This window comes from Coccinella septempunctata, chromosome 3 (assembly GCF_907165205.1).
Source record: "Coccinella septempunctata chromosome 3, icCocSept1.1, whole genome shotgun sequence".
Lineage (NCBI taxonomy): Eukaryota > Metazoa > Arthropoda > Insecta > Coleoptera > Coccinellidae > Coccinella > Coccinella septempunctata.
Genome location: NC_058191.1, coordinates 30,561,031 through 30,573,353, shown reverse-complemented (window position 1 = coordinate 30,573,353; position 12,323 = coordinate 30,561,031). Strand labels below are relative to the sequence as shown.

Here is a 12,323-nt window from a genome sequence, read left to right as displayed (position 1 = left end):
GTGTAATTCAACACGCAATAAATTATTGGAATATAAAGAGTTTTATTTGAAATGAAGGTGTTTCGTGGTAGTTGAGGATGAGAGAAAACATTTTTTTTATGCACAACTGTTTTTTTTTATATATTTTTATTATTACATGTGAGTTCATACTCTCTATAAATCATATATAATATAAATATATGCATATAAAATACTTTGAAGACTTAAAAAAATAAATAAAATAGTATACTGGCCTTGGACCTCATGTCATGCCATGTCTGAAAAACTCGTCCTGTAAATTAAGATCCTTATTATGAAATCGCAACGACAAAAAACTTCAATGGATGTGTATCCAATAAATATCGTGAAAGTTATAGATCTTTCAACTATCAAAATAATATATAACTATATTTATCAACTGAAAGAAAATGAATAATCAATTCAAATCAATGAAAACATTTTCTAATTTTTGAATAATTAAAATTTACCAATTCTGTGAAATCCTTACTTACGGTCATTTATCAACCAAACCATTACCACTCGTAGATCTCTTCTTGGAAAATAGCTTGTCATCATCTGTGGAGAAAACAGGTCAATAATTACAACATCATAAACAATGGCAGGCACATGGGCGCCCGCAGGGGGGGGGCAGGGGGGGCCACGGCCCCCCTGAGATTCTGATAGACACCGTTAGAGAAATTTTTCTTTCAGTAAAACTAATCGTTGATGATATTTTGCCCCCCCTGAGAAAAGTTTCTGCGGGCGCCCATGGGCGGGCAGATAAATCGAAGGGTATAGAGTATTGTTTCGGTTATGAATAATAATACTGATGTGATATCTTAAGAATATTAAATAAAATACATATCTCCAATTGATTTCTATATAGGGCCTGTTCCGATATTGCTGTTAGTACTGGCCCGCAATCGAATAACAATAGAACTCGAACGACTGGGCCAATAGGCATCGTTTCTGAAATACTGACAGTACTGTTCAGGAATATCGGAACAGACGGTCTGAGATAAATATTGTATTGTGCACAGAAAATAAAATTGCAAATTTTTCGCACCTGAATTTATAGAGCCGTTCATTTCTCTGTCCATATCACTTTTTGAAACCTGGAAAAATATGAAACATTATATCATTATGAAGAGATAAATATAATTTTAAAATTACAGAATAAGGTTGAAATGAATGTTACTCTTGACTGTGAGTTTTGCCGAATGTTATTTGCTCCAGGATACAACGCAGAACTTTCTGTTTTCATTTTTCTACTCAATATACATATATAATCTTTGGTATGATTAAATGAAAAATGAATTTTTACCATCGAATCTTTTTCTGGAACTTCTTCTTGTTGGTCCTTTTTATCCTTCAAAATATCTCCTTCGACCCTCATTGCAGCCTGTCCTTTACCAGACCTCATGCCTCCAAGGTATACCTGTAATCAAGATTTAGAAATTTCCATCTACCAGAAAAAATTTCCCTCAAAAATTTACCGTGTTTAAACAAAGATGCTATAGAGAATAAATGCACAATCCTGAAACACCCCATAGAAGATTCAGAGGTTTCTCTACTTAAAATACGCAAAAAAAACTCTACAAAATAGAAATTTCTACTACACCACGTTACGTTATACGATGTTGGATTGGTTTTTCCATGGTAAAACATTCTCCCTGAAATAAACTAATGGATATACAGAAAACCATACTAATAGTTGTTGTCATTTGTTGGGAAAAATATTTCAACTTCAACTTTCATCATAAAATCTGATGTGTGGGCGTTCATCGTCAAGAAAATGTAGAAAAATCTGAGTAGCCAACAATGTAAAAAATTTACGCTTTTCATGTTAATTTCAGAAACAACTATATCGAGTTGTAGAAAATTACCACCTTAATAAAAAAATTTAATATTATTGCAGAGGTGCTTCGGATCCGCTAAATGCTCCCTTATGTACAAAATGCATTCTTCTGCCTAACTTAATACATCTGCCATTCACCATTACGTAGAAAAATAGACTGAACAAAATGAAATATCACCTTTTGGTCCGTGCCCTTTATGAAATTTTCATTAGCTGTTTCCATCTCTGGTCCCCATTGTTCCAGAAAGTGTCCCAGTCGGGTGACTCTTTGTACAGGCGTAGTGACTGTGTGGGGGCCACCGCAATAGCGATTCTCGAATCTATCCTCCCTTGAATGGAAGAAGGGGAGGGAAAATGAAATGAGAACAGGCTTTCATAGTTTTCTGTAGATACTTACTTATTACGGACGGTAGCTTCGAAGTGATGCATGTTTCTACTGTAGGCTTGTCTGAAACAATCGTTAAATATAGGTGTGTGGCGCATTCCATTCAAGGGATGAAACAGAAGCTCCCATTCTTCACTCCATTATAAAAGTAGAATAAAATGAAATGCGGCAAATTAGGTTGAGGCTTGTTTCTAATGCTCGGGATGAAATTTGATTGAATAAATTGAAATTTCATAATAAGACTATAGTTTTATACGAAACAGGGTGTAACAACTAGAGGAGCTTTTCACAAAATTCGTCAAATTTTGACGTCATTCCACCAGGATTTAACTTGAAAATGAAATATACGTTCTGGAAAACCCAGTGGTGTAGATTGTTCTAAATTGGAAAAAATATACAGAAGGTGAAATTCATTTGTATTGTCGCATCAGGAAGTCTTTAAAGAGTGTGCGAAAAACAAAATTTATCCTCTATTCTCAAAATTGGAAAAACAGAATCTAATCAGTGCATACACCTTTTCAGTCATCTTAAGTGCTACACATTTGTTGTCGTCCACATATCCGATATGTACTCCTCTGTCTAGCGTAACATGGATGAATTAATATACTTTACTCTCTTTTCGCACTGAAAATTGATGTGAAAACAATTCACTTTCTCAATTCTGATTGGCAACACTAATCAAATATCTCCCTCGAGTCTTTCGACAACAACAAATAAACTGCTCCACATGAGATAGGTATATTGACGTAAATTGCAAAAAATATAGTTAAAATAAGATTTTTGTGATGAAAATTCATATTAATATGATATCAAGTTGCAAATTAATTTTAGCCTGTAGGTCTGCAGCGTATACAGGGTGGTTAAGAAAAATCGAGTAAAATAAAGAAATTTTATTCCCAGGGAATTCAAGCATTTTAATATACTATCAAAACAATGTATGGCCTCCACGGGCATCAATAACAGCTTGACATCTTCTCTGCAAACTACACACGAGGTTGTTGAATATTTCTTGAGGAATTTGGTTCCATAAACGGGGCAGAAGCTCTATCAGATCATTTAAGGATTCTGGGGTAGGTTGAAGATTATCTAATCTTCTTTGGAGCATATCCCATGCATGTTCTATGTAATTCAAATCTGGTGAGTGCGGATGTATCGGTAAATGTGGAATACCAAGCTCCTCGCGCGCATTCTCAACTATGGCTGCACGGTGCGGTCTAGCGTTATCGTTTCACCAATAGCAGCGTGAAAATTTGGCACAACATTGTCAATGGCATGCTCCCTACAGTGTAAGGCGGTCATATTCCCAAGATAAATGTGTAGATCTGTGCGCCCGTTGTAACATATCCCGGCCCATACCATAACACTACCCCCTCAGAACTTGATGGACTTCTTGGACATAGCGACCAGTACGGGGTATACGAGGGATTGTCCATGCCCTTATTCTTCGAGAATCTGAAAATCGTTCATATCTGGATTTATCAGTGAAAAGGACACTACGCCATTGATCGTTCCAATTGATATGTTGCCTTGCCCATTCCAGTCTTTGACGCTTATGGTCACGTGTTAATGAAACTCCTCTTAATGAATGGTTTAGATGGAAACTTGGACCCCATCTGCATTTTGAAGAGTATTCCGTAGCATTCTACATGTAGATGTAGGGTTTCTTCCCGCCGAAACGGTGATGAAACGATCCACAGCAGGTGTTGTTTTTCGTCGCCCACCAAGCCTTGGTCTTTCCAACACGGAACCTGTCTCTCTGAACCTATTCCAAAGTCGAGATATCACACTTTGGGTGACTAGGAGCCTTTCCGCTACAAAAACCTGAGTTAGGCCACCCTGTAGCATTCCAATAGCCCTATTAGCCTCAGCGTTTGTTAATTTATGTCTTGGCATTTTAAGAAAACTCGTTTCAAATCGAAGCCTTTGATAAACTGACTTCATTTCAAAATAAGAACATTCATGAAGCCTATGCAATGAACCAAACTTCAGAAAAAAGAGGACCAGATTGACGAAATGTCTCATACTGATTTTTATTGGATCGATTCAAGTTGTTATTCAGTTTTTAATGATTTTACAGCGATTTTCTCGAAGATTACATACTTATGATATCAATTGAAAACGATATCCCTAACACTTGTGGAGCAGTTTATTTATTATCCATTCCATGCATGCATTTATATTATAATGTTCAGATATCCAAATCTGCACAACCATGCACAAACCTGGGATCAGCGACCATATAACCTCAAAGATAACATATATCTGGATAATGACTGTCTTTATAAACCTAATTAGTCAAATTGCTTTCAATTTTACCCTCTCTGCTGCTTTCTCATGACGTCCAGTTCGTAGGCCAGGTAAGGGGCTATTGTTCTGGTGGGTGGCAGAACGGGGGATCTAGGATAGTCTCGAGGGTTTACTCTCGTCCTTGTTGACACATCTGCATCACAAGAGAGGCATTTCACATTCCTAGAACAAAGGAGCAAAAGACTTCAATAACCATCTTCAGTAAGTAGATGGTTCTCACAAAATCTTTTTCGATTTCATAACTTTATTATTAGGGGTGGAAATAACAACCCCTTATGATTTTCCTTCGAGAACTGTTTTCGTGAGTTAGATTTTCAAAAAATAAAATTCTCTCATGGTTTCCCATTCAATTCTGGAGAAAAAAATTCTGTTGCAAAATTACGATACAGTCGATACTTTTCTCGGAATAAATAAAAACTAACTAGCAGTATACGAAGGTGTATGAGGCAGAGAAAATTTGTAAGAGACTTTTTTTCTTCAGAATTGAATGGGAAACCATAAGAGAATTTTATTTTTTGAAAATCTAACTCACGAAAACAGTTCTTGAAGGAAAATCATAAGGATAATAAAGTTATGAAATCTAAAAAGATTGTGTGAGTAACATCTACTTAGTTCTTCATATTATGTATGATGACTCAGCGTTTTTTAAAACCCTTAAAAAAATTGAAAACTTTCAACTCGTCCTCTTCCAAAAGCTGTATCTTGGAAGGGAGAAACTACCCCTGCTTATTTTCATTGACGAATCATATCCCCAAGTCCTTCGCATTCGTTTACAGACACCCTGTATAATAAATTTGGAGTATCTGCTTCAATCCACCAAGAGTAGGTACAATTATGATTTTGATATTTTTCCTGAGAAGCCTATATTGAACAGTTTGCTTCGAGTCGATTTCGGAGAAAAATATAACGTGAGATTTTGGGTCATATTCTATCATATGTACTAATGTAACTACATAAATGACAAGGCTGGCTTTTGAAAACACGATAAAATGGTGGTGTTCTCATTTTGAAGATCAATTAAATATTTAGCAAACATAACAACAGCTCTACCCACTTGATGAGTTCTTGTTTCGTAGCTGCTGCTTCTTGTTCAGACTGGTAAATCTTCATAGACCTCACTTTATCCCTTAGAACTTTCAGTTTGCCCTTCACAAACTCCTGCAACGCGGTAAGCTCATTCTTTTCCAGTTTGGTAACCATCTCGTTCTGTAATTCTATCAGTGCCCTCTGCCACATATCTTCCTACAACCGATACAGAAAAATTTAATTTTGTAACATTTTCGTCATTCCAGCATAACGCAGGATTTTGATCTTCGGAGAGTATTATGGTCACCTGTGTTCTAAGCTTAGTTATGGTTTCATCAATGTTCACTTTGAGTTCTTCGTAAGTTTTATCGAATTTCTCCTGGGAAACCTTGGTCAGAATCTTATCGGCATCTAATTTTGACTCTAATGCGATTTCAAATTGTTCTTGATTCACTTTGGTAGTTTTCAAAACTTCGACCTGCTCGATCAGAGACTAAAAGAGAAATATACAATAAAATATTGAGCAGTAAACTAATCAAAAAGAGTGAGGTATAAGAACCAGACAGTGTTATAATATTATTCGGAATATTTAGATGAAATAAGTAGATGAAAATCAATATCAAAAATTGTTTTAAAGAAATGAAGATCAATGGTAGCTTTATTATACATAACCGGCAAGGAATGCAGTGAATTAGAATTGGAATGAATATCGTGATATGCGATTAAAATACCACGATTGTTAAATGATATTTTCTGAATTTTCTTTTCTCTTAAAATTTGTAACCAGTACCTACGCCATTTTGCAACTGATCATTTTGTTCTTTCAAGGAAGGACCGTTTCGAGACTTACATTAATTTTCATTTCTCTCTGAGCATTGGTATCCATTATCTTCTTCTGCTCTACTAAAACATTATCAACCTGATCTCTCATCTCATTATATTTTTCATTCAACGACATCAAGGGAGCCTTGTGGCTCGTGATAATATCCCTGTAATTATATGAAATCGTTCAATTTATTCTATCTGAAAAGGATCTCTTGAAAATGCATTTCTTCCAATGAATCTCAGAACACATAGCTCACATCAGTTTTTGCTCCAGATGAATGATGGAATTCTCTAGTCCATCGCACTGTCCAAACAAAGTACATAGTTGCTCCGATGTCAATCGATCAAGAATTTCAACTTGATCTAAAGTTTGTCTGAGTTTAACATCAACTGCAGCTATCTTTGTCAGTAAGTTAGGTCCCACTGAGCCTATTTCTTCAGAGAAATAAATTATTGGAGATTGAAGCATGATTATACAGTTTGGGTAACTATAGGGTGAGTCTTCATCTTGTACACAAATTTTTCTGATGGAAAATTTTCATTCAGCAATTCTTTAATAAGAATTTAGGGTATAACTGGTTTAAATATTTCTTATTTCTTGAATGTTCAACTTTGAATGATTTGAATGTTATGAAAATCATTAGTGTTTCGAGAATCTTCCCTGAATCCATTAAACTTTGTAACTACCAGAGAGGCATTTTTCAACTACCAATAGTTCAACTCATATGAGTTACAAAAAATTCACTAGCCAAAAATTAAAAATCTTCTGATTCATATTCCAAATCACAAAAGAGTGTGAATTCAGTGTACAAAGTAAAGAATCGCTCTGAGCAATTATGGATGATGCAGTCTTCTCGCTCCTTTCTCACTAGAAAATTGTATTGTTTTTTATCGAATTTCTTCAGAAATAAGTTAAGTAAGTTTTCGAAATTGTCTGCTCTACGTAAAAGCAACGTGAAGTATATTTTTCTATCGTTATTAGAAACTCTATTTCTCATTAGGTACTTACCATCTTCTTCACTATATATAGTTCTTTTTAAGGCTTGCACCTCTTTTGCTAGTAATTCTAATGCATTCCTGTTACCCATGATTGCTATTGACTCCCTGCAATACAACATTGATGATTATATCAAATTACACGAAATAAATAGACAAGTTAATTTCTCCTAAAAGATTTTAAGTTGTTTTTGAAATACATATTCTGATTTTTGATATGTTGATTGTTGTCCTACAAAACTTGAGTTCCATGGTATGGCCCTCTGCACCATAGTTATTAGGTGCATGGTCAGAAACTTAATAGTTAAAAAAACAAGATTTTCCCGGAAATTTTGTGCTATATGCAATTACTTACCCTTTCAGTTCCGATAAACTTTCAATTTCTAATAGGTGTCCTTTAGAACCTGAAAATTGATTTTAATGGTTGATATATTTTATATTAGGTAAAATTTCATGTCTCTTTTCTCAACTCAAGATCAAGATATCAAGGAGTTTTATTGATATTTATTGGTGGTTGATTATGAATAATGTCAGAAGCTTCCAACTTAGATTAGAGTCGGACATGATTGACGCATTCCATAGATATAGGATTATTCAAAGGAAAAAATAGCCTTTTTTCCAAATACTGAAGATTCCGCAGAAGGGCGAGAAAATATGTTTCCTCAATTATACCGGGTGCCCCCCCCCAGACGCGGCGCTCATTTTGAGGGAGTGAATAAAGATATTTTGAAAATCTTTTCTTGTGGTGTGTGTAAGGTGTTCAAAAGCACAATTTAAAATTATTGTCATTTGACCTCAAAAATGGAATGGCAAGCTGAAATTATGATGATCTTCTTCAGATCACTTTATACCTTAGAAGGACCATTTACGAGATAATGGCGAAAATGGTTTACTAGTTTTGAATTAAAAATCGGAAATTGCTCAGAAACTATCAGGTTCAGATGTAGGAGAATTTTATGAAGATAGTTTCGAAATAAATTTTTACGAGATATAGAAATACCGGGTGTGCCATTTGAAATAAGAAAGTTTTCGACGATTATTTGTAGATGATGTTTGAGAATTAATTATGATCACTATGTATATTCCAGAGTTGAAATTTTCTTTTATATGTAGCAGTAGCCAACTTATCTACTCGAGAAAACTCTGTCTGTACCGCTGGCGTAACTAGTTTCATCTAGTGTTACATTTCAAAAAGTGTAACTTTGGACTATATTTTTGTTTTCGAACACCCTGTATATGTCACAATAATTTTAGATTGTGCTTTGGGACATCCTACACACACCACAAGAAAAATTTTTCGAAATATCTCCATTTACTCCCTCAAAATGAGAGCCGCGTCTGGGGTGGGCCACCCGGTATACAAGAATCAGAGAAGTCTTCACGTTGAAAATGGTGAAATTACCAGGAGAATCCCGTGCTAAATCTTCAACTAAGCTAGCTAATTTCGCTATCGAATCCTCAGCAGCATCCACTCTTTTCGTTAGACTCGATATTTGAAACATGTCCACCAACGGTGTATCACTCACACTACGCTTCATTTGTTTTTGAGAGCCACCTATACTTTCGGTTGCTTTCTGGGACATTTTTTTGAAGGTTGAATCACTCATGGATTGACCACTCTCTCTGGAATTTGACATTTTATTTTATTTTTTTAAATGTGATCAAGGACAGTAGCGGTTCGTAAATATAGATCATAGGCCAGCAGATTATTCATGCAGTTTCTGAAACAACTTTAATTTGTCCACAGGGCAAATTTTCGTCATTCCAATTAGTTATGCTTAGGTTTTCGGCAAAAACTAATAAATGTTTTGCTTGGTTGTTTGCTATTCCGTCCACGGCGTCCACTTCAATAAAAATAACTCTCATAATAATAGACTTCCTTCCGATTCTTTATCGAATGAAACAAAACAACTAAGACATACGGTGGGTTGAAAGCACATATTACTATAACCAAGGAGTTCATATAATATTTGTTATAACCTTATGTGAGGGACGATGAACGTTAAAAAACATCGATATTATCAGCTATGTGAACTATGATTATTCGGTAAAAATCCTCTAGTACGGCAAACAACATTTTGGCGACCCTGGGTATTGAACCAACAATACAGCATCAATATACTATGCGGAAATATCATATAAATTCAATCACCTGTAATATACTATGTCAAATATGAAAGAAGAACAACAAATAAGCGATTAATTCAATATTAAGCGTATCCTGATTTGAAAGCTGCCAAAAATTGGTTAGAAGAAAATTGCATGGTATTTACTATTTAGATACTCACCTTAACGTTTCAATTATATCTTGGTTATTAGGGAAGTGTTTCATTTCATTTATTTGAGTCTGAAGATTAACTATTGAGTTAATTATCCATTGCATCTGCTCCACAGATATGGATACAGTATGTTCAAGTGGTTTGTTTGAAGATTGATCCAAAATAATCACATTCGTATCTGGAGAATGAATACATCATTATACTGAGTGATACAGACAGGTTATTCGAACCAAAAAATGGCGATAGGAACAATGGGGACCTGTAGATTTCAGTGTTCTGCTATTTCAAGCATTTCAAAAACAATTTTTTTGTCAGTAAAAGTAGATCAAAGATAGAAAATCAAAATAATGTGAAAGGAAGATTCTCACCTTGTTCAGGTACGGAAACCTTAGAGTTTTCTGTAGTTGAAAATGGATTTGTTCCTTTCACAGAAGAAAGAGTACCTTGACTTGTTTTTCGGGAACCAGCTGTGAATTTTTGTATTTCCGCGCTCTTATCACCTCCGATCTTAATCTTGACATCGATTAGGTTACACTGCTGTATTATGGCTTGCAACATTTGATGCAATAGATCAAAATGAATTATGCCAGGCTGTAAAAGTTGACTATTAACTATTACCTACTATTATATTTCAACTCAAGAAGGAAATGCAACCTCATATCACGACCTACTGAAAGAAATTTAGAATAACGAAGCAAAACTCGAAGAAAAATGAGAAGAATAATATTTCAGTTGTTAATATTTCAGATAACTGAATCTGAAATTGATGTAGCCAATACTTCATGAAAATCCATCATTTAACTGAAAACAGCATTATATATGATATTCACACTAACATGTGTTTTTGAACCGTGACACGTTCTTCGCTATCACAATAGAATCTTCACGGTGAAGGGTAAAGGCAGTTTACCTTCACCCACCTGAAGATGCTATTGTGATAGCAAAACACGTGTTGTGCTTTAAAACTCATGTTAGTAAAAATCATATAATTATGTTTTTAGTTTAATTCGAAAATGTATTGCTGATAGTCAAAAGAATATACAGACCTAATCATTCTCCTGTCTGCATGAGAATTCAAAAGAATTCCGAATAGACGAGAAAATGTGAAAACTGAAAGTAATTGTGTATAATATCCGTTGAATTTGGAATCAATGAAATAATGTTATGTTTTGGTGATTTCAGTTTTAGATACGAATTTATCTCCAATTCACTGATCTCACGGGTATTCGTGGATATATTCATTCATCATGACGTTACATTTAGGAACACATCTTTGTGGAGGTCAATAACAATATTACTTACGTTTACAAAACCAAGGGCCAGATCACACATTTGATTCAACGACATTATAGTCACGTTTTCGACATTATAATCACTTTGCATTTTATATTGCAATAAGCTCTATCAAACTTTTCAAGTTTTCTTCAAAATTTCAATACGTTATGTTGAATTTTAATGTCAGTTCGATGACATTTATTTTGTAACCATCCATAAAATGATCACAACAAAGATAATCGGTAGCAGTAGTGTTATTTATAACAAAATCAATTAAAAGCCTGTTTCTATCCAGAAATCTTTATTAGAATAAAATTTCATAAAAACGAAAAAATTTGTTCGACAAAGAAAATTAATGGTGGTTATCTGGCCGAATTACCTACTTTGTTGATCTCTCGAGCGAAAGCCTTTTTACATGTAGAGCACTTCCATAAAGTGCGATGTGGTTTATTGTGGCTTCTTCATTGGGCTCATCCGTAGATAGAGGAAGGGGAAGATAACGTAAACAACAAGAAAAGTGTCTCCAACATCTCTATGTTTTTGTTGACATTTACTGTGCATCTACTCCATGTTTGTTTACGTTTACCCCAATATTTGAATGTTTATTATCGTATTTGTGTTCGATGTAATAGTGTTTCGTGCGTTTTAAGACTTGAGTATCAAGAATTTCGGTGTCGAAATGCCAGGAATTTGTGTAATTTGTGGAAAATATGCCGAAAAAGATACATTCGGATTGGGGTAAACGTAAACAAAAACAAGTTGATGTTAGACACAGAGAGCTCTCCTTCGTAGCTGCGCAATGCGGTATCTTCTCTTTCCTCTATCTACGGGCTCATCTGAAGGAAATTCTGTCAGTGAACAGGTTTATGAGCATTTTCAACGTATTTTACTTCCTGTGATACAATCATTTCGAATTTATCAGGTTAGGCAGAAAAAGCGACCCCGAAAATTTGATTCGCAGGGAACTTTTTTCCTTATTCATACTCTACTATTGAAAAAAAACTTTTTGATATTTATTTTGAATGAATAAGGTCTCTTGTGTTTTATTGCTAAAAGTAACTGTTTTCGAGAAAAAAGAATTTATCAACAGGTATTTTTTTATATGTAGTGTGTCATATAGACTGGAATGATCTTCGAATACCTATAGAAGGCGGATATCATGCTTATATATACATTATAGTTAATAGATCCTTTCATTTGCATAAAAAGTGTAGCACTTTTCTACACTCGATTTGATTTACACCTCCTCCTACACTGGTGTAAATTCAATCAGCAAACGAATACTAAAATCGAGTGAAGAAAAGTGCTACACTTTTTATGCAAACGAAAGGACCTACATACACCACAAGAATTTTTTTATTGAACTCTCGCTTTCATGGAATGTCTTCACAAT

The 12,323-nt window shown here is 34.7% G+C and overlaps 1 protein-coding gene across 1 annotated transcript; it reads right to left on the bottom strand.

Annotated features, from left to right (window-relative positions):
* Window positions 1-100: 100 nt before the first annotated feature.
* On the bottom strand, window positions 101-11,104 carry LOC123309943. Its single transcript, XM_044893253.1, has 17 exons — window positions 10,958-11,104; window positions 10,024-10,246; window positions 9,665-9,833; window positions 8,779-8,999; window positions 7,732-7,780; window positions 7,390-7,484; window positions 6,638-6,815; window positions 6,406-6,544; window positions 5,863-6,048; window positions 5,584-5,771; window positions 4,539-4,691; window positions 2,235-2,285; window positions 2,016-2,166; window positions 1,304-1,417; window positions 1,046-1,094; window positions 492-555; window positions 101-271 (listed from the first exon to the last, which is right to left on the bottom strand). The coding sequence occupies exons 1-16, from the start codon at window positions 11,036-11,038 to the stop codon at window positions 494-496; spliced, it is 2,109 nt and encodes a 702-aa protein (XP_044749188.1). The 5' UTR covers window positions 11,039-11,104; the 3' UTR covers window positions 101-271; window positions 492-493.
* Window positions 11,105-12,323: the final 1,219 nt, after the last annotated feature.